General features: G+C 42.4%; 1 protein-coding gene across 5 annotated transcripts in view; it reads left to right on the top strand.

Moving 5' to 3' along the window:
* The first annotated feature begins 323 nt into the window (after nucleotides 1-323).
* Nucleotides 324-22,653, top strand: part of HIVEP1 (HIVEP zinc finger 1) — a 134,116-nt gene continuing 111,786 nt past the window's right edge. Inside the window, exons 1-3 of one of the 5 annotated variants that reach the window (XM_088791378.1) lie at nucleotides 3,580-4,121; nucleotides 4,271-4,361; nucleotides 7,086-7,228. In XM_088791378.1, coding sequence (XP_088647504.1) covers nucleotides 7,189-7,228 — 40 coding nt within the window. In that variant the 5' untranslated portion in view covers nucleotides 3,580-4,121; nucleotides 4,271-4,361; nucleotides 7,086-7,188. The other 4 variants (XM_088791381.1, XM_088791380.1, XM_074335229.2 and 1 more) reach the window with 4 other exon arrangements.

Genomic DNA, 22,653 nt, shown 5'->3' with positions numbered 1-22,653 from the left:
ATAACAGAAAATACCACATCGTCCGGCTGTCCAGAATTGCTAGGTAGGTGGATTGTTCATTTCAGTCCAGGTAACAAAAGGAAGACAGGGCAAATGCTCCTTTCTCACTGTGGGGCTAAGAAGTGGGGATCCTTTACTGTGACCACCTGCTTCCTTTTCTTCAAACCGGCATATAAAGTGCCAAATATCTGTTTGTCATTCTCGGCGCAGAGCCCACGGTATAAACTAACGTAGGCGGTGCACTAGATAACATCAAAGCCCGAGGCAGGGGCCAGAAAAGGGAGGGGGGGAGGCAAAAGCAGCAGAGGGAATGAAGCGCCTCCCCCTAGCATTTCCTCTCACGCCCACTTCCAACCTAGGAGGCTTTTGGTTTCTGCTTTTGTTGTTTTTAAAATTAAAAGTTAAACCCAGGAAGCTTTGGATCAGACTTTTGCGTTGCAGTTCGGGTAAGTTTTCTCTTGGTTCTTTTGTCTGGCATCTGGTTGGGGACAACCTGGGCGTGGGGCAGTGTTGGCAGAGCGTTAGAGGAAGGTTTTGTCGCCGGGTCGCCCCGAGGAGGAGGGGACTCGGCCGGTGGACGGGAAAGCCCAGCGCGCTCGGAAGGCGGAGGGGAGGGACGGGCGGCAGCGTGACCCGACGGCTGCCGGGGAGGAACCTCCGGGATCTCCGCGTGGCGGTGGCGCAGCCGGGCGGCGCACAGGGCGGAGGACCGGGGCCGTGGGGCCGCGCTAGGGGGGAGCCCGAGCCGGGCCAGGCGGCCGCGTGGGAATCCCGGGCTGGGGACGCGTGGTGGTGGCGCGGAGCCGGGTGGACGCGGCGGGACGGCGGAGTCCCGCGACGAAGCCTCGGGGTAGACTTCTGTTCTCCCAAAACTGCTCAGCAAGGAAAATGTGTGTAGAACCTCTCAATGACACTGCCCTCACTTGAACTCCAGTCCCAGAGGGGACTCCAAAGGCGTTCACACGGCCAGTAGGGATGCAGCCAGAGAGAAATGGGCCCTAAGAACCCCCTCCCTCCTTTTTTTTCAGAGTACGGTCAACCTCCCCTATTCCAGAATTTTTGACAGTTCAAACTGCTGTTTCTCACTCAATTTATCTTACTGTTCAAAAACATTTCCCCCCATATTCCGTTTATAAGATACAATTTGAGAAACTAATTTGGCACAAAACAACTAAGCTGGAACTAGCTACTTTATAGTTTAGCTGGCTTTCTTTGCTTTCTGATAACTAGAAAGAATCGGAGGTAGAATTAGGAAAATAAATTGCATTAAGAAAATTAATTCACAAATAGAAAACAGGAAACTGTTCGGTATTATATCATTTCAAAGAAAAGTTTAACATTGATTTACTGCTCAAAAAAGTTAAATTGTGAGTAGTCTTTTTAAGAAAAAAGTTCTTTAACAAATTGAAATGACAAAATTGCATGTTTAATTTGTTAGAAAGTTCACTGCAATGCCAAATCCCTTATAAACACTGTGTTCACAATATGTATTTCTATTACGTTCAACAACTATTGGGTTAAAAATACATTCATTCAGATAGCATTTTTGACTTAGCAAGTGACACAATGTAGAATTAATTATCAAGCTACCTTAGTCTTTATCCTCTGACAGATTAGTATACTTTCACATGTAAATGAATGTTTATTTTTTATTCAAATACCAAGTTGGAAAGTTACATTACATGCTGTTTGTGATTTCAATCCATTAGATGACATTTCATAAAAGATGATTCTATCACATCGAAAATAAAAAAGTTGCATTATTTCACTGCAAGGTTGGAAGCATCATTTCAAATTTAGGCAGTTGTTCCCATGATATTTGTCTTACGACCAGTTAGTTTTTAATAGGCATATTCTCCCCTTTACGTGACATTATTTTTGGGTACAAGGTTGCCATTATTGAGTACTCCATTTTTAATTATTCCCATTTTTGTGCATTAAGCTTTTCTTAGCTCAAATGAGCTAGAGGTAGGATTTTCTCAGGGGAATTTTAGGGGTGAACCTTAGGAAAAACCTAGACATCTTTATGGAAGCCCCAGGGAACAAAACAATTCAAATTTGCACAGATGGCCAGCGTAGTGTGTGTATGGTCGTTTAGCATTTTTATTCCTTAAAAGGGGAAAGCAGTTTAATTTCAGAAATTTTTCTGCATCAAAATTTTTGTTTTACCTTATTCCTTTCAAGTTAAGCGTGGCTCCTTAAACCAATCCCTTTTGCTTCCTTTTTAAGGTGTACTTGTGGAATTTCTGAGCCCCTAACTTCTAAGGTTCTTTTAGGTCTATCTCCGAAAACCTTTTTCGTTACACTCGTCCAGCCCCTCCTGATTTCTTTTCCATAATTTCCACTCCTTCCTTGCTCTACTGCTGTCTAGCAGCCTGGGTCAAACTTTGGTTTGTGGTAATTACTCCCTCTTTCCACTTTCTCTTCTCCGTTACGTCCCTGGAGCAGGTCGGATGCCCAGCTCCGCACCCCGCTTTCCTGACCTCAAAAACCTCCCCTTCCTGCCCCAGGTTGTCAGGCGGACAGGTAAGGGTTAACTGCGCTCGGCGCTCCGGCTCTGGGAACCACCAGCGGGCTTTGGTGCGGCCTCTGGAATAACCTTGGCTTTCCTCAATCTTTTAATAGAACATCCGCCACCAAAAAGTGGTTTCAGTTCAGGGTTAATAATATGTCCCCTTCCATCCTCCAAACCAACACCCCGCCCCCCTCCCGATTTTTTTAAAGTTGTTTTTCAAAGTTAATGAGTTTCAAGTTTCACAATGACTTTCCCGTACCCTCAACACGTTGCTGAGGAAACCCCCTTGGGGTGCCCCCCTCTCCCTTCCCCACCCCCATTCGGCCGGGCAGGGGGCGGGACTGGGAGACCCCATGACGTCACTGGGCCGGCCCACATCCTGCTTTAGAAAGTAAAGAGAAGGTAAAGAGAAACTACCGCCCCGCCCGTCCCCGCCCCTCTTCTCGAACCAACCGCCCCCAACTGCGCGACCGGGCCAGTCCTTCCCCGGGCCGCGTGACCGGCCGGGCCCGCCCCACCGCCCCCGCCGGGCGCCAGTTCGCTAGCCGTCGCAGCCCCGGACTCCCGCCCCGCGCGTCCCTAACCCCGCCCCTCCACCCTCGGGCCGCGCCACCTCCTCCTTCCGCCCCCCTTTCCGTCCCAGTAGCCGCCTGGCGGGGCGGAGCCGCGGGCGGGCGGCGAGGCGAAACGCGGTCCCGGGCCCGCCCCGCCGGGGAGACCCGGGGCTCCGGGCTCCACGGGAGTCGGGAGTGGGGCACCCACCCCACCCCAACCCCGGGGCTGGTGGTCGCGCCTTTGCGGGTGGGCCTTCTCTCCCCGGGTGACCCCCGGCCCTTCCCCCTCAGAGCTCGCGCCTCAGTCTCCGCCAGGGGACGCCCCCTCCCCCGCCCGCGCGTAGCAGCCCGCGGCCTCCCCGCCTTCCGCCCCCGGGGATCCCCTGCCGCCCCGCCCACCCGCGGGAAAGCCTCGGACCTTTGCCCTCCCCCGCGCCGCCCTGCCCGAGCTCCTCGCGTTGCCCCTAAAGACGCTAAACGTGCCCTACTCTGCCCCGGGGAGAGGTAAAGCCCGCGCTCGCCCTCCTCGCCTCGGGCCCCACGGTCCCAGGGGGCCGCCTGCTCTGCCGCGGTGCGCGCCCTTAGCCTCGCTGCCCGGCACCCCGGTCGCCTCCTCCCCGGCGGCGGTCATGCAGAGGCCGGGGGCGCCGGCGAGCGCAGCCCCCTCCCCCGCCCGGCGCCTGCGGCCCGGCGCCTGCGGCCCCCCGCCGGCGTGCCCTGCGCTCCCCCCCCGCCCCCCGGCCGGCTCCCCTGTTTAATATTTCAGCGCTGGGTGGTGTGAGTGCCAGTCGCCGGCCTTGAGTGTGGCTGCTGTTGGGGCGGCGGCGGCGGCAGCGGGGAGGAGGGACGGAGCCGGGGGCCAGGAGCCGGGAGCAGCCGCAGGAGGAGGTCATGTTTGTGTTTGGGGTTGTCAAGTGAAGGAGGGTTCCCAGGCGCCGCCGCTGCCGCCGCGCGGGGGTCTCGGAGATTCCGAGCTGCGGCCGCCGCCATCAGCAGCGCAGCTTCAGGGCCGGCTGCAGCGGCAGCGGCTCCGCCGGGCGTCCTGGCAGCAGGTTCGGCGCGGGCTCCGCGGCGGTGGCGCTGCAGCGGGGAGGGCGGCGGGAGCGGTGGGGGTGGGGCAGGACCCCATCCCCCTCCACGGGCGGGGGGCGTGCGGGCGCGCGTGTGTGTATGCGTGTGTGTGCAACCGCCGACCTTGCAGAGGGGATGGCTGCGTGCGGGAGACACTTGCCACTTCTGGGCGCCCTCGCGGCGCGCGAGCGGCCCGAGCTGCGGTCCTGCGAGCTGAGCAGGTACGGAGGGACCCAGCCTCCCCACCCGCTTTCCAGCCGCAGACGCATTTTGCAAGAGGGTGGGGGGTGAGGGAGACCAGGCCTCGGCTTCCCAACCTCCCGGCTTTGTGGCTTTCTTTTCCTTTCGTTCTTTGCGCTAAGTGCCTGTTTACTCACAGCCACCTGGGTAGTTTCTTTCCGGGTTGGGAGTACACGCCTGCAGCAGTTGGGAAGAGGGTTGTGGGTTTGGGCGCGGGTCGGATCGGGCTCGCTTTGGGGTCGGGCTGGTGAAGGAGTTGCTGCTGGAGGGGAGGGGGCGCTGGTGGAGCTGGCGGTGAGGAGGAGTCTCAGGGCTGCTGCGCTCGCCTCATCTAGTCTTCCACCAGCTCTCCGCATCCACTCCGAGCTCCTTCCTGAGCTGGCACTTCCATCCCCCCCACCCCCCCTTCCTGGCATGCGAAGTGCTTTGTTCAGTGCAGCGTTGCAGAGGGGTTTTCCCAGGCTCCGCCCTCCACATTCATTCATGTTTTTTCTCCATGCAACTGTCTTTACGCTTTTTGATCGTGTCATGTTTTTCCTCCATGTAGTATTTCTTTCCTGTAATGGAACGATTTGTCACTCGTCCTACTTGCTACAGTGCAGCTGTCTTTGAAAATACCCACTCTCTCTCTGCCAAGGATTTAAACATCGGATGGACAGCTAGGGACAGCAGTGAATGGGGTGGCAGAAAGCTGTTATTGATTGGGAATTTGCATATTTTACATTTTGTGTTCCTGAGCTTACGGGAATCACGTGACAATTACAATTGAAGTTCACGCTTTAAAAACTTCCAAATATCTTGACCGTTTAAAAGCTTTAAGTTTAACAAGGAATGTATTTAAGCATACAATTTATTTGGCCCGAACGTCTCTAATTTTTTATTGAATCAGAAGCTACGTGAATCCTATGGTGGATATCAATGCATGAAGCTGAGGAACTGTATCATTTATAGATCATTTTTGCACAGTGCTAGATGAAGTACATGCACAATATTGGATCATCATATTTCATATTCGTTGCCATGCAGTTAAAAACCTGCAAATATTCTTGGCAGTGCCTACATATAGCTATATCAGGAATAAGATACTAGAGTTAATAGTTGCCTCCTTTTTTTCTATTCTCTGTTATAATGAAACCATACATTTCTAAAACTTTATACTGAGGTAGTTCATATAGTCTTTCTCATACAGGCTTTCTTAAGGACAATTAATATTTGAATATTTTTGTGTGTCAGGCAGTGGCACATTTTTTAGACCTTACACCCTGTGTGGTGGATACTATTTCCTAGTTTTACAGTTGGGAAATCTGATCTTCGGAGAGGTTAAGTACCTTGAACAAGGTTACACAGTAAGGGGTAAAGCCTGGCTTTGAACTCAGTCTGGTTTGACACCAAAATATATTGTCATGGCTTGTGTATACGGTCTCTTTAATAAAACCTGAGAGTAGATATTACCTCCACTGAAGAAATAAGCACTGAAAGTAACTGAGTCACAGGGTGCCACGTTCCTTAGTTGCAGACCTGGGCATGTACATTAACCTCTCTCTGGCTTAATTTTCTTATCTATAGAATGAATGAAAGATAGCTACCTTACCAGTTGTCAGGATTAAATTATCTAATGTGTAGAAAGTACATAGGCACACAGTAGGTGCTCAGTAAGTATTAATTCTGCAGTACTGGATACAGCAAAACTTTAAAAATTTCATTTTTGTATCTGCTTAGTGATTAACAATTTTATGTTTAATGTTATCATAATGAACTTTGGTTATCAGCCATATTGCGGAAAGTTAAAACTAAAATTTTAGCTCTAGGATTCTCGAGGATCTTACAGAAGAAGAATCCCAGGTAGCTGATTTGGGGAGAGAGATGCTTATGTTTCTGATTTTTTTCTGCCTCGGCATATTATATTTTAGATCATTGTTTTTAAAATGTGTAAATCAGGACAGATTAGGTTATGCTTCAGTAACAACTCCCAAACCTCAGTGACTTAAAACAACAAAAGTCTCTCTCTTGTTTATGCTACGTGATCATCTTGGGTTGGCAGGAGCTCAGCTCTGTCTTGTCAGACTCACTGTCTAGAACAGTGGTGTTCCAGGGCAGAGGAAAAAGAGTTCTGGAGGATCTTCCGTACCTAAATGCCCCAGCCTGGAAGCGTGCATGGCCCTTCCACTCACAGGTCATTAGCCAGAACTGGTCACACATTTTAGCCACACACAGGAAGGCAGAAAGTGCAGTCCTACCATGAGCCTAGAAGGGAGAACTGGAATAATTGGAGAACATCTGCAGTAGCAACCACATACGAGTATATTAACTGAATTAATTCAGTGAACCAAAATGAATGAGACATGGTCCCTGTAACCAAAAGTTTATAAATGGGCAGACTAGTGCATAATATAGCATAACCCTTTTATAGCGTGATGTTATACTTTAGTTGTACCTGGTAATGTTACTTTAAAACAACTCAGTGAATTTTTTCACTCTTCTTTGCTAAAGGTACAACGATATTTTTTTCTTTTAATGAGAAAGCCCACACATTGGCAAAATGACATGTCCTGTGTTTAATTAAAAGTTGGTAAATAATCTTTGGTAGCAGTCTCCAGATTGGTTACTTTTGGTTGAATTTAGTTTAGTATTGTATTAAGCCATAACTTTTGAAGTGTCTTTTTTCCTTTGAAGGTACTAAAATGTGATTTTTATTTCTTTTTCAGCACATGGATTAATTGATGGGCACTAAGTTTATGGAGCTACCTTTTTGTGACCTGCTCTTCCTACAGTTTCTAAGAAGAAAAAGAGGCCCCTGAATCAAAGAAGATGCCGCGAACTAAACAGATTCATCCCAGAAATCTAAGAGGTAAGGCTCTGCATTAAAGAGAAGTCAGGTTGGCAATAAATCTTACAATAAAGTATCTGTTTGGTGACAGGAATGGCACCTTGTTAGATGTTGACCCTGCTCCGTTTTTCTGGTTCATGTCTACTTGCCCTGCACAATTCTTATCTCTTAGGAGATGCTTAATAAATATTTATTGAGTGAATTAATTGAATTTAAGAAAATTACAGTGCCTTCCCAACCATTAGATGTGGGTATTAAAGTTGGAGATTTACTGTCTCTTAACAAGAACTGTATTTGGATCGAGAAATCTGAAATGGTTGGGATATTCCTTGCCAACTGGATGCCCATGGATTTTTTTTTTACCGCTCCCCCATACTTTTGAGATTTATTTTTGTACTATCCAGTACTTAGAGGATCAAGAAGTGAAGACAATAACTCAGACTATTCTCTTCAGAACTTGGAGTTAAACTGATCTATTTTTCATGAGGAAGCAATCAGTCAAAAATAGGTATATAATGTACATTTTATACAAAGACACAAAAATGAGTATTTCCCCTGAATTACGAAGAGATATTTTAATATTAGAAAACGAAGCGTATTTTTGCTTATTGTTTTAAAAGGTTTGTGTTGTACCAATTTGTTTTATCAACTGGGAATGCCAATTATTTTTTATATCTATTTCACTTCATTAGATAAGAGTGTAGCAGTATTAAACAATGAACTGTTAAAGCAAATAATTCCAACCTGAGTAAAGTATCTTATGAAATATTTTCTGTTACAGAAAAAAAAAATTCTTACTCGCAAGGTAAACAATTAATGATTTAAAATTAAACAGATGAATTGAGAATGTTCTTTGTGAAATAAATTTGGCCAGTCACTGTAAGGTGATAATTGAAAATGTGGTCAGTTTTGTGGCCTGCTTGCCTCTGGAAACAGTGCTTGTTTCCTGCCTAAAAGAATACTAGAACTCTCTGCTGGCATAGCTGGCTGCCTTGACCCAAGTTCAGATTGATGATGATAGTACCAGTGTTTAATGAGGTAAGGACTTATATGGGTAACATTAAGTGTTGTGTGTTGAAATCTGATTTTTCAGTCACATAGAAAATGTTGAAAATTGACCATGTATTTGCCTATCTCCCTCACTAGAATCTGAGCTCCCGGAAGTAGGGACTTTCTGTTGTTTATGACTGTAGGCAGAGCCTCCACAACCCTGGGTGTCAGCTGAAGTGGTCATTTGGAGGCCTGGGCCCAGCTTTCACAATTCATCTGCCCAGAAAAGGCACCCTGTTCCAATATGTGCAAAGGCAGCCTTGGGGCCAGCGGGTGCTCTAGCCCAGCACAGTTCCTGGCAGCTAGTAGGAGCCGAGATACTTATTGAAGGATGAATACATGATTATTCTGGAAGTATTATTCATTAGGTCATAAATAGTAAATGTTTTTTATATGTAAAATACATATAGTTGACCCTTGAACAACATGGGGTTTGGATGGTATGGGTCTACTTATACGTGGGTTTTTTTTTTCAATAAATACAGTAAGTTTTTTTCTTAACGATGTTTCTTAATTTCTCTAACTTTATTGTAAGATTACGATATGTAATACATACAACATACAAAATGTGTTACTTGACTATTTGTTATCGGTAAGACTTCCTGTCAACAGTAGGCTATTACTGGTTAAGTGTTTGGGGAGTCAAAAGTCATACATGGATTTTCAACTGTGAGGGCATCTGTTCCCCTAGCCGCTGCATTGCTCAAGGGTCAGCGTTACTTTATAGTTTAGATAACGTGATGACCCTGAGAAATGCACATTTTTAGATCATAGACTCTTTTCCTTTCTCTATCAAGTAAATGTACATCTCAGCATATATTTGTTGAACGTCTTCCTGTGCCACTGTTGTGGACGGTAGGGATAAAATGGTACTCAGACAGGGACCTGAAGAGAGTATGGAATTGAGGAGGGGAGATGGGCAACCATATAACTGTGCTGCTGTGGTGAGGGTAGCACAGAGGTATGGCACAGAGAGATAGGGGTTATATTTTGTCCTGGTTGGGGGGGCATTTTGGAGTGGGGCAGGGTGGTGATTTAGGGAAGGGAAGTGTCACCTGAACTGGGTTCTTACGGCTGAGAGATTCTCCAAGAAGCTGACAAGGCAGGGTGAGTGTATTTCATCTGGAGTAGGAGCTTGTGAAGTAACTTGGGGAATCCAAGCTACTCTGAGTTAGTCTCCGTTATTAGAGCATGAGAAGTTTTGGTGGTGGTCCTGGTGGTAGTGGTGGGGAGACGTGGAAGGAGGGCGAGAAGTAGGAGATTGGAGTGGGAGAATTAGGAGGAATCAAATGAGGAGGGTCCATCAAATCTGAGTCTAAATTTAGAATATAGTTAAAAGTTTTAATAGTTAAACTTGCTTGTTTTTTGAAATTATAATGTTTTTAAAGTTTTCCAAGAGAACTTGAAATAAATTGGGTTCCGGCCCATCAGCAAGAATCTAGAAAGTTGCTTGACTAAGGCAGTTACAATTTTCAGCCACTAAAGGAAGGATCAAAGTAGATTAGCATAAGTCAGCCTACTAAAGCCATGTCCTGGGACCTGGGGCCTCATCAGGCCCAGGGGAGAGGTCCCCTTGACTAGGGGTGGGGGTGGGGAAGACTTCAGTGGAGGGGTTTGTGTCTGAGCCAGTTAGCTCACTCAGCAGAGAAGAATGACAGGAAGCTGTTCAGGTTGAAAAAACTGAGTAAACAAAGGCAAGGAAGTGCTAAGATGAGACACATTTAAAATTTTTGCTTTCCTTCTAAAAATGTATGTGAGGACTCTCCCAAGGCACAGTTTGGGGGTTGAAGCAAGCAGGTAAACATTAGCTACTGAAATGAACTTTTTAGCATTTATTTTGTATTTCTCTGTGACAGTTGGGATATCGTGTTTGTTTTGCTTTACCTGTGACTTATTGGTTGGGTTTATAGAAGACTTAGCTCATAAAGTTAGTAATGAAATGGGGAGAGGAAACCAGAAGACCAGAGAAGGAGTCAGCCACAGCCTGGCTTGCTGTGATGAGCACGTTGCACATACTGCTTGCTTATACTGTCAGTAGGGTTTTTCATTAAATAAATACATCTCCTTTTTTCGACTTCCTGGGAAAATCGTCTGTAAAGTGTTTGTCTTGTGTTTGGTAATTAAGTCAAAAATAAAAGATTTAAACTTTAAGAAATATCTCAAATTGTATATTTATTATGCTTCCATGGCAGTTTTAATTCTTAAAATATAACTTGGATTTATTCTTGGTTCTTCACCTGGACTTGGGATAGTGCTGTAGATATGGAAAACCACAGGATACAGGAACATAATGTAACTTTCTGGAATATGAATTTTACTTTGGGGAGAATATGTGTACATGTGTGCATACTCACGTATTAAAGTATTATACACGTAAAAGGTACATACAGGGATCTGTCATGGAGGAAGAGAGCGAATTTGCATGGACTTAAAATTCAGCATGCACAGACTACTCCCATAGGAGATTATACTTTTCTCATGTTAGGGAGTCTTTAGTGGAAAAGTAGGGAAGAACCGATATGTCAGAGGCAGGACGTGAATCTGGGGCATAACTGAGACAGAATTAGACCTGATAGGTGATCTGTTCACTTTGTAGGAGTGGGGTTTGTTGAATTCTGGTCTCTTCACCCTCAGCCATGTGAAGCAAACAGAGAACCTTTCTTTGGACCTGTTTGCATGATGCAGGTGGATAGAGTTTAACACTGACACACACTATGTGACGTTGAAGGAGGGGGTGAGACCTGCACTTGGTGGTCAGAAGAAACTCTGTGTATATTGTCCTAGGTCCCCCGGCCACTATGTGGCCAAATCCAGGGCCGTAGAGCTCCCATGTGTGATTGTGATGAGTGACGTCACGGCAGTGCCATCCACCCCAGCGTCATTCCTTACTGATCACTGCTCTCCACGGCCTTCTGGGTCTTTGCTTGGACCCTTGGGTAACATGGAATGGAGGAACTGGGGACTGGCAGGGACTCATGTCAGTCCCCTTAAGATACAGGGCTATTTTTCTGTGCTCCGCCAGTCAATACTGTGAATATGTTTCAAAGCTTTGGAAAAAAAGAAAATAGGTATTTACCTATTTTAGTTCAGTTTGGACCTAGGGTTTCAAAGACTCATCTACTTGAAGATTGAACATCAGTGTGGAAAATGCTAAGCATTAAACTTTTGAAAAACATATTTTGAGAATTTGGTGTAGCTGTTTTTCATTTTTATTGGTTGAATGCATTTGGCTCTGAACACACTGAAAACAAAAAAGGAAAAAACCCCAGACTTATTTTCCCCCACTGAGAGCCAGCTTTTTTATAATGTGAGAAGTAGCCCTTAGGAGGTGACCAGAGCATAGCCAGGGACCCACACGTGGGATCTATGGATGCCTGTCACCTTATAAGATGAATGAAGTTTAAAGTCCTGACTTGGGCTAGGACAAACTCACCACGGTTTGGCCTTGTTCTCCAGGCTGTTTGATGAATAGTCTTTTGCCATTTCAGGAGCTCAGCACGCAAGTCCAGTATTTCTGTGCTTGCTCCTCTTTCTGGAAAGTCTCTCTTCCCCCTTAACCATTTCCACTCTGTTTTCTTACTCCGTGTGGGAGGTGTTTCTGCCAAAGAAGATTTCACTTCTTCTTTGAGTTTTCCCCCCCTTTCTTCCTGTCTTCTCCCCTTGTCACCCCTCCTCCCCAACATCTAATGAGCGTCCATTGCTTGTGTCTACAGGTGCCTCACCTTTTAATACTGCGTCATAATTATTTTCCTACAGGTCTGTCATCTTAGCTGGATATAAATTATGTGTCTAAAAAGATTTTTAGTCATCTGTGCTCAAGAAAAGAATATTTACATTAGGTCTTTAGCAGACTAGAAGGTGAAAGATGATTTGTGTTCATGAAATTTGTTTAGCAAATTGAGTAGCCTCCACTTAAGAAGCCGGTTAAAATGCAAAATTTAAATTGCTTGAGCAGTAAGTCCTCACTTAATATCCTCTATAGGTTCTGTAACGAACTACTGATTTTACCATTGGCTAAGTGATACAAACAAGAGTTAAGTTACCACAGCAGCTCATCAGTGTTATCACATACAGCTTGGAACAAAAGGAGGTTATTCGAGGACTTGCTGTAATTATTATTAACTTTGTTTTACATAAGGTTTGCCATAGGACTCCAGGAGTTTATCTCTTCGAACTCTAGTATAATGCCATGTTTCCCCGAAAATAAGACCTAATTGGAAAATAAGCCCTAGCATGATTTTTCAGGATGACATCCCCTGAACATAAGCCCTAATGTGTCTTTTGGAGCAAAAATTAATATAAGACCCGGTCTTATTTTGGGGGAAACATGGTGGTACAGTGTTCGGCTTCAGGCTATCAGGGACGAGCTGGATTGTTGGTTTCTTTGTAAACTAGAGATAACATTAGATGATACACAAGTGTAAGCATTTGGCACAAAGCCTGACACATGGTAAACACTCAATGCAGAGAGTGGCCACTTGCTCTAAAAAACTGGTTTCTGTCAAACTCTTGACTTGCGTATGCTTTGCAGAGAGAGGACCTGGTGGGACACCTGTGAGATGTTTACTTACATTTCGATGCTGCACAATGTGCTCAGCGTCAGTTACTGATGTGTCTCCTTGTCCTGACTACTCAAGGCCTGGGGTTTGAAAGAGGCAGGTCCGTGCAGAAAATAATTGGGGAAGGAAAATTCTTACCCATTGTGCTGCCTCCTCAATTTGTCAACCTAGACTCATTCAAACCTTGCTTCATTTTTTTGATAACATTGAATGAAGTTAAATATAATACTTTGTGTGCACCTGGTTCTCAGGAAACCGATTTTTAGTGTCTATTGTATTTTCATTGAACTGTTTTTAACAGTGTGCACGTTACAGTCACGTGGGATTGAAATGAAGTGCTGTGGTCATCACTGTTACTTAGATGCCGAGATGGTACCCTTTCTCCATCCTCTGCTTCCCTCCTGTGAGAAGACCAGAGAAACCCAACTGGGTTTTCAGGAGTAATCTGATTAATATGAATATTTTCATTTACTATCAGTGTGTGGGCCCACTCCAGTTTGCTTGTTTATAAAATCATCTACGATGAATAAAATGTTCTGTTTTCTTGTTATGTGGGATTATCTTGTTGAGTTTATAAGTAGAATAGGTTAATTTTGATGATTTTCAGATAGAGTTCCAGCTATGTATGCATTATTTTTCACATTTGAATGTTAGGTCAGGTGTTCTGTGCTGACAGCCTTGGAGTTGAGAAATCAGAAATCTTGTAAACAGCTGCACAGCTTAGTTAAAAAAAAAAAAACTGTATGTGACTGTAGCTAGAAAGGAAATAAGTAGTAACTTAAAAAAATGGTTTGTGATGATGTAGGTAAAAAAGCAATTTGGAGTTATTAGGTGCTATCATATTCAGTTTGACTAGGATAAAAATAGGAGGAAAAAACTTAATATAGCAAGCCTCTCTTTTTTTTTTTTTTGGCAGATAATTGTTCTACAGCTCATGTTGAGAGCTTATTTGATGCTTTTTGAATACTTATTAACCAAATGCTTTATTCTTTTTAAAAGCAAATATAAAATGTAATAATATGATTAATCAGAGTAATGATTTTTATTTTAGAACATCTTTGCACAAAATATGTTCTGAATTGGTATAATTTTATCTTACCATAGAACAGAAAAAAACATAGTGTGCATAAAATCTATCATATACATACATTTTTAAGCTCCACATTTGGAACACAGTGTAATTTGAAAAAGTGTGTTAAATTTGACTCGTGTGTTATCTGAAAAAATATTTTATGAATAAATTAATTGCCTTATTTTTTATTTACGTATTTAATCTTTTAAAACATTTTAACAGTACTCTTTTGCATATTAATAGTGTGACAATTACAAATAATGCTCAGATATTCTTATAAAGCATTTGATGTCTGTAATAATGTTAGCCATTATTCACTATGACACAAAAACAACGAAATAGGCTCCTTTCTTCTCAATACTCAAATCATCCTTTCAGAAGGTGTTGACCATATATGGTGCAGCACTGTATTAATTCTGACTTTTTTTTTTACAACCCTAAAATGAAAAGTGTTCAGAAGGTTCTAGAAATTTTCCATGATGAATTTTGTTCTAGAAAATATTCCAAGACTGTGCTACCATGCAAAAGCATTAAAAAATATAGAGTGATCACAAAACAGTTGGCTACTATGTAATTACCTAGAATAGCTGTCACCAAGTGTGAAACTGAACCATAGTAGTCTAAGAGTTATATCTACTTGATTGATGCAAAGCTTGATTTTTATGGTACTTAGGTGTCTATATACACGTGATATTTCTGGGTGCCTCTATGATTAGAGTATGAATTTACTCAAACATACGGATTGTTTTGCATTTTGAAGTGTGCTTATATGCACTTACCTTCCAAGTCTTTCAGATTGGCCAGTGAAGAAAAAGATCAGTTCATCATGTAAGTGCTCAGTAGGTACGGTATCCAAATAGAAATAGATTAAATATATAATTGGGGCAGTGTTTGGCAGTTTAAATAAAGATGAACTGAGCTGGTACACAGGTAGTTAAACGATGCAAGTGTGCCAGGGAGTTTTATGTTACTAGCTTCTTATATGCCTTTACAAGAGAATTACACAGGTTTTACTGCTGGCAAGGACAGACTTTGGCGGTCATTTAATTCATCTTCCTAGTTTTACAGTTGAGAAAGTTGGTCAAAGATGTTTAAGTGAATTGATTTTGAGCAGCTTATTTATATCTTGTTTGAGATGATATTTGTGGAGTGGTCTTTAGAATACATTTCTTAAATCATATTGCTTCCCATAGTTATTGTTTTCTGTGGCCCAGTGGCAAGAGGGAGGTTGTGTTATGTGATTTTTATGGTGATGAAAAGAGCTAAGCTGCTCACAGGTGTGTGTACTAGTCTCTACTCTGAGTGCTTTTTGCATGTTTGCTTATTTAATCCTAAAAACCATGTGAAATAGGAACATTATTGCCCCAATTTTATGGATGTGGGAGTGAGGTACAGAGAGGTTGCCAGTTGCCCAGGGTTCCACAGCTAGGAGTCAACAATAGCTTTGCTTTTAACGATCATGCTTATGCTTGTTAATGTTGAAAGTAGAAAGAGCTTTTCTGGTTCTTAGAGCTTGGAAGTGCTGTCCGTCCCTATTACAAAATAAAGCTTGTCAAGCATAGTGCATATGAGCTGAGGTTACTCAGGAGGTCAGGATTTGAAGGGCTTTGTTTTCCCCTCTAGGTCTTTAATTGTTGGGAATCCATTTCAGAGTTGTGTGTGTACATTACTCCCAAGTTAGAGTTGCCATTGTAAACAATCAAGGGAATTTCCAAACTCTTCAAGAGAGAAAAAATAGTTGTTCCATCAGCGATGTTTGCTTACATGATTTGCTTAGTAGTATGTAGTTGAAAGTAGAGATGTTGTATTTAAAATGGAGAATGACATTATGTAAACGTGAGTCTCAGCATAACAGTTGAAACTTGGGACATAAAGACTTAGAAACTATTTCTGGGGAAACTAATATGGAAAATATTAAAATTCTAAGTAAATTATAGAAGAAAATATTGTATAATTTTTCCTCATGCAGTAGGTACAAAAGAAGATAGAAAACGTGTACTATTTTAGATATATGTGGACTCTTCCAGATTTCAGATGTAGACAAAGGGCAAATGAAGAACCCTTTTAAGGGATCAGGGTTAGGAGATTCTATGAAAAATGAACATGCTAGTATACTATGCTGAGAAATAAAACCTCATACCTGCCTCCTAAGAGTTTTATATATGTCCTCAATCATGTGAAAAAGATATATAGGCAATATAAAGCAATAAGTATGTAATTTCATGTTATTTGGTACCTGCAATGTAGAATTCTCAAAAGAAAAATGGAGCAAAAAAAATCTGGGTGGGATACAAGCAATCAGAAAATACTTGGAGGAATTAATTTTTTCTCAATGAAAACCTTCATGGGGCAGTTTTGAGATGGGTTTTTAAAGAAGGGATTGATTGGCAGAGAAAATAAGTTGTTATGAGACTGGCAGAAAAAAGAATGGGGGGAAATCATATAGAAGTGCTTGTTGGTCTAGTTTGCTTGATTAGAGTGGATTTCTCTAATGACCTTGAAATGTTAAGGAAGAAGAGGAAAGGACACTCTATTTGATATGTGTAGATTTTATTATAATTATAAAGTTTCCAAGGTGAGCTCTTTTATACTGAGTATTTACAGAAGATTATCAGAGGCTAGGGACTATCTTACAACATTAATACTTTGAAATGAGAAAACAACCTCCCCACGGATAATTTTTAGAACAGTGAAAACTGTGATACTGTAATGGTGGATACGTGTCCTTAGACATTTGTCTAAACCCATGGAATGTACACCACCAACAGTGACCTTGATGTAAACTGTGGAGTCTGGATGATAATGACATGTCAGTCATGTTCATCATTTGTGACAAACATAGCACTCTGGTGGGGAGGTTGCCAGTGGGGGCACCGTGCATGTGTAGGGGGAGGGGGTGCATTGCTCTCAATTGTGCTGTGAACCTAAAACTGCTCTAAAAAATAAAGTATATTAAAAAAACAAACACAAAACACCTCCATCTAGAGTCAGTATGTTTTGTTGACATCCAGGAAACAGGATGGTGGGTTAAAAGAACGAGGCAATATCTGTTTTTATTTCAGAAAATCATCTTCATGCATATGAACAAAGCAGCAAAAGAGTAAATAACTTGGATTTAGTTTCTTCCTTGAGAACAAGGCACGGGAATGGGTGTGGGGGTGTGATGTTGATATGTAATTTCCTTTTTAGCTTGAAAAATAGCTGTTATTCTAGGGCAAGGTCAGCAAACTACAGTCTTCTGGTCAAATTCAATCTTCTACCTGCTTTTGTACATACAGTTTTATTGGAACACAGCCGTGCCCATCATTTCCGTGTTGTCTGTGACTGCTTTCGTGCTGTAGCGCCAGAGTCGAGTATTAGTTGCACGTGATTCACAAAGCCCAGAATATTTGCTGTCTAACGCTTTCCAGAAAGAGCTTGCTGACCCCTGTCTAAGAAATAGATTATTTATTTAGAAACCTGTTTAGGTTTGGGAATAAGTAAGAATGCTCCATCTTTCTATAGAGGACACTGTATGTGACGGGAGGGGAGGGTCTGTTCTCTGCTGCCTGCCAAGCGTGTTAAGGGAATTCACATTTTGGGAAGAAGTCCCTTTGCATGTGGTTCTAAGGGGAAAGGAAAGCCTTAGAGGTTGAGTTGATCTCACCCAAAAACTTCACTTGCTCTTGATATTCTGATGCCGGATCGTGGGTCTCCACCCAAAGGCCTCGCTTGTCGGGGAGCCAGCTCTTCCGTCAGCGAGAATACCGCCCTTTGTCTAATTGTGTTGTCTCCATTAGTCACCTCTGTATTTAACTCTCAGTGGTAGAAAAATATCATAAGCAGTAATTTACAGTGCTGTGCACCAAACATCTTGTGAAGGATTGTTCTTCAGAAAATAGAGACGTCCTTGAGAAGAGTGCCTTCTAAGAAATGTGCCCGAAGAGGCCGTCCTGCCACTTGTGAGTAGTGTGCTGAGAATGGGACCTTGAGAAAGGGACAGGTCATCTGAGTGATAACTGCTAGTAGCACATTAGGCATTAGGATTTGTACTTAGTTTTTTGAGAACACGATGACATTTCTGGTATGTCTGAATTCTCAGTGTTCCTGCAACACTTCCTTTCATCTCTGGGTAATTCTTTATTTCTGATGGCTTTGGGGTAATGTGAGGAGAGTGAGTGGAGAAAATGATATTTTTGTGTTGTGGTGTTTTTACTTTATTTTTCTTAAGTTTAAATACTCTTGTGTTAAGGATAGGCTTGACTGAGTTCATAATAACGATGTGAGTATGTTGAGAAATACTTTTGAAACCAGTGTCAGTTCTCCACAGACATTGTAACATTAGCCTATTTTGGTTCATGCCAGTATTGGCATCTGGCTCAGACGAGGTGTGAGAATCAGTAACTGTTAATGCTTCCTTCTCAGTGAAAAGAAGAGCCTATGGTGGTCACGAAGTGAGGTGAAAACAAAGGGCCAGTTTGGCCACATCTCTGTGAGCCTCAGTCTGGACTTCTGTAGGCCCTGCTCTGAGGTGTTGGATACTCTGTGGAGTTTAACAGCTCTGGCCCTGTCTCCTAGGACATTATAGTTGAAGACCTAAAGGCCATAATGGCTTACACGTGAAAGTCCAGGCAGCTGGGCACCACTGGATGAGTGAACAGATACGTAATGATCAGTTAACATATAAGTCCACATGTGACTGCGTGGCTATCTTCTATATGTGGATAGTTTACGTTCCTCTGTGATGTTTCGATGGAATGAATGCCATGGGAGTGATGAGTTACGTGAATGATGAGTTAGCATTCACACTACATCATTGAGGAGCTAGAGTTTGCACTGAGTTTGGTGATACGCTCTTTCATGAAAGAGTGGGATGCCTTTTTCAGGCTCCAGACAGTAGTTTGTTGCCTCAGTCAAATCATTGCACAATATATTTTTTAATAGCTTTGTTAAGATTTAATTTACATGCAGTAAAATTCAGCCATTACAGGTCAGTGTACAGCTCAGTGATGCTTAGTGAATTTTCCCTTTCTGGACACTTCATGTAATAGGATCATATAACTTAAGTATTTTATGTCAGCTTCTTTCACTTAGCATCCTGTGTTTGAGATTCATCTACATTGTAACATATCGCAGGATTTTTGTTACCTTTGATTAAGTAACATCCTATTGAGTGAATATATCAGTTTGATTTATCCATGCACCAGTTGATGGACGACTGGATGGTTTTGAGGTTTGTTTGGGTTGTTATGAATAGTGTTGTAAGCAGTCATGTCCAAGGCTGCCCTAAGCTGGAGAGTTCTGTAAATGTCACCTAGGTCAAGTTGGTTGTTAACACCTGTTTTACCGGATATAATGAGACTCCAGCTCTCTTAGGGTTGCTGTTTGCATGCATACCTTTCCCTACCCTGTTACTTTGAATCTTTGGTTTCTTTGAACCTAAGATTGGTCTCTTGTGGACAGCATGTTGTTGGAATTGCTCTTTCATCCAGTCTGACAGTTTGTCTTTTCAGTGGGTGTTTATTCCATTCATATTAATATGACTGTTGTTACTGTTGGATGTATGTCTGCCATTTTATTTCTATTCGATTTGCCTCATACTTCTGTTTGTCTGTATGTCACTACCTTCTTATGTGTTATTTTTCTATATTTACCATTTCTGGTACTTTTCTTCTTGCGAATTCGAGTTATCGTCTCTGCCATGTCCATTCAACATGAAGGACCTCATGTAGCATTTTTTGTAATGCAGATCTGGCAACAAACTCTCTTTTTAAATAAATCATGGAATGTCTTTTTTTTTTCTTCATTTTGAAGAGTTGTTTCTGGTTATAGAATTCTTGGCTGAAATTCCCCCACTCCCCACCTTCAGCACTCTGGACATTCCATTGCTTCTGGCCTTCACTGTTTCCGAGGAGAATGCAACTATTTATCATGCTGTTTTTCTCTGTGTATGACGAATTATTTTGTTTACTTGCTACTTTCAAGTTTTTCTCTTTGTTTTTGAGCAGTTTGAATACTATGTGTTGAGGTGTGGATTTTTTGTGTTTATCATATTTTGAGTTTGAGTTGAACACCTTGGAAATGGAGATTACTTGATTTGCTTTTTATCAAATTTGGGAAGTTTTAGGCCATTATTTTTGAAATATTTTTGCCACCCTTTACTGTCCTCCCATTACACATATGTTGGTAAACTTGATGTTGTTTTACAGATTTCTGAGGCCGTGTTCATTTTGCTTTGACCTTTTTTCTGTCTGGTCTTGAGATTGCATATTTCCATTGAGGTATCATCACCTGTACTGAATTTTTCCTGTGCCAGCTCAAATTTCCTTTTAACCCCTCTAGTCAATTTTTATTTCATTTATTGTACTTTTCAACTCCAGAATTTCCATTTGGCTCTCTTTTTTATAATTCATATCTCTATTGAGATTCCCTATTTGTTGAATTATCAGTGACATACTTTTAATTCTTTACACATGGTTTCCTTCAATTTTTTAAAAGTTTATATTCATATAATAGCTACTTTGAAGTATTAACCTGTTTAATCCAACATTTGGGGACAGTCGAGAGAGTTTCTATTGACTGTTGTTTTTCCCTAATATGTGTCACACTTTTGGTTTCCCTTCATGTCATCAAGTTTTTTTGTTGGCTATTTTACATTTCAGATATAGCTTTTAGCAATTTTGGGTTCTGATTTTTGCTCCTGAGTTGTTATTTTTGTTGTTGTTTTGTTTGTTTAGTAACTTGCTGGAGTAAATCTGTGAAGGCTCTCGCTCCCATATTGTGTGGCTGCTGGTGTCTCTGTTCAGGTTTGTTTGTTTTCTTGTTAACTTTAAAGGCTTTCCAGCTTCCCAGGGGCATTCTTGTGGCAACATAGTTTTGTGTTCAGTTAGTGATCAGAGGTTGACCTTGAGTCGGTAAAGCATTCACACTCTGCTAATAGATCTGTGTGTGGGTCTGGGGAACACATTCAGATTTCTGGCAGTTTTCATGTGTGCCCTGGCTTTGACTTTCAGCTGCACCTGCTCGCATCTTCTGTGTGTGTGTAGATATGATCTCTGTCGGCAAGAGATGTGTGGGTAGTGTCTGATGCATGTGCAGAACCTGGTCAACCTGGGCTGTCTGTGGAGAGTTTATCAAGGGCACGGTGGTTGTCTCATCGCCCAGGACTCCCTATTAAGTCCTGGCCGGTCTCCTGGTCTCTTGCTTGGTCTGAATAGGACCTCAGCCACAGGCTAGCAGTCGCAGGCCTCTGTGTTCTCTCGCTGCTGGGATTGCCACTTTGACTGACAGTCTCCATTTCTAGTGAGCCTGGCCTGGCAGTGGCAGTGAAGCTGTTGGTTTTCTCAGCTCACCTCTTTCCGTAGAACTGCTGCTCTGATGGGGCTGGAGGCAAGGGGGTGCGAAATAAGTCAGACAGAAAAAGTGGAGAACCATGTGATTTCACTGATATATGGGATATAAAACTGAAAACAAAAGAACAAGACAAACAAATGAAGAAACAAAAATTCATAGACACAGACAACAGTTTAGTGGTTACCAGAGGGTAAGGGGGGAGGGGGTGGTAGATGAAGGTAAAAGGGATCATGGAAGGAGAACTGACTCTGGGTGGTGAACACACAATGGGATTTATAGATGATGTATTACAGAATTGTACACCTGAAATCTATGTAGCTTTACTAACCACTGTCACCCCAATAAACTTTAATTAAAAACAGAAGAACAGAACCTTAGGCTTGTGCTGTGCTGCTCTTACCTGTAGTTCAGTACTCTTCACGGAGAAACACTCTCAGCTTGTGTATGGCTTTGGTTGATTTGCAGAGTGCTGAACTGGCTGTTTTTGAGTTTTGTCTAGCTCTGTAAGTTGTGTTTTAGGGAGAGGATAAATCAACCTCCTCATATTGTAATTGCTGCATTTCCTCCGAAGGTGTTCTGAGCATCCCCTCGCAGTGGGCACCAGTCTGGGCTCTGAGAACATCAAGTTGCACAAGGTATTTGGCAAGTGTCCTACTTGGGACTGCTCAGAGAGACACCTCATGTTGGCTGAAAATCTGGTTAGTTTTTTAAAGATACGAAGTACAACGATTGTACATTTGGGATACTGTTGTAGCCATTACTGATTAAAAATTTTATCAGTAAAGTTTAAAGTTTAAAAAATTTATACTACAAATATTAGCCCACCGATAACTTTTATGTCTAAGTTTCTATCACTGAAAGTGTGGTTTAATTGGGGGGGGGGAAGCAAGGGCTTTGGAGTTTGAAGTTGTGGAATTGGGATTGAATCCTGATTCTGCGACTCACTAGGTTTGTCATTTACAAAATGTTATTTGATCCCTCTGTGTTTCCTCACCTTAAATTGTGGATGATATCTATTTGATGAGTTATTGTGAAGAATAAATATAACATAGATAAAGCATCTGGCACGTAGTAGGTCTTCAGTAAATGTTGTTAGTGTACCCACCCAAAAAGCTATGGGTTGGGAATGTAGTTTTGGTAAGTTTTTCTTTATCAGATTATCTACCTCTTGCTTTACCTAACTTTATTTCTTATGTTTTCGTTTCCTTTTATAGATAATGTTGGTACTTTATACAGTAATTGAAGCATACACTTTATTTTCCTTAAGAGTACGTTTTGGTTGAATGCTCTTTTCAGATATCCAAATGTTCCCAGTATTTCATAGTGATTGATTTTCTTTCTAAACTATAAATTTTATGTGCTTATCAGTGACAATGAAACTTTTTACGGCCACTTTATGGTGAATGAGCTCATATATACAGTAGGTCCTCGAA

The sequence above is a fragment of the Rhinolophus sinicus genome, chromosome 14 (genome assembly GCF_057876585.1).
Source record: "Rhinolophus sinicus isolate RSI-liver-muscle chromosome 14, RSI-T2T, whole genome shotgun sequence".
Taxonomy (NCBI): domain Eukaryota; kingdom Metazoa; phylum Chordata; class Mammalia; order Chiroptera; family Rhinolophidae; genus Rhinolophus; species Rhinolophus sinicus.
The sequence above is the reverse complement of the archived record's forward strand: the minus strand, read 5'-3'. Positions and strand labels throughout refer to the sequence as shown.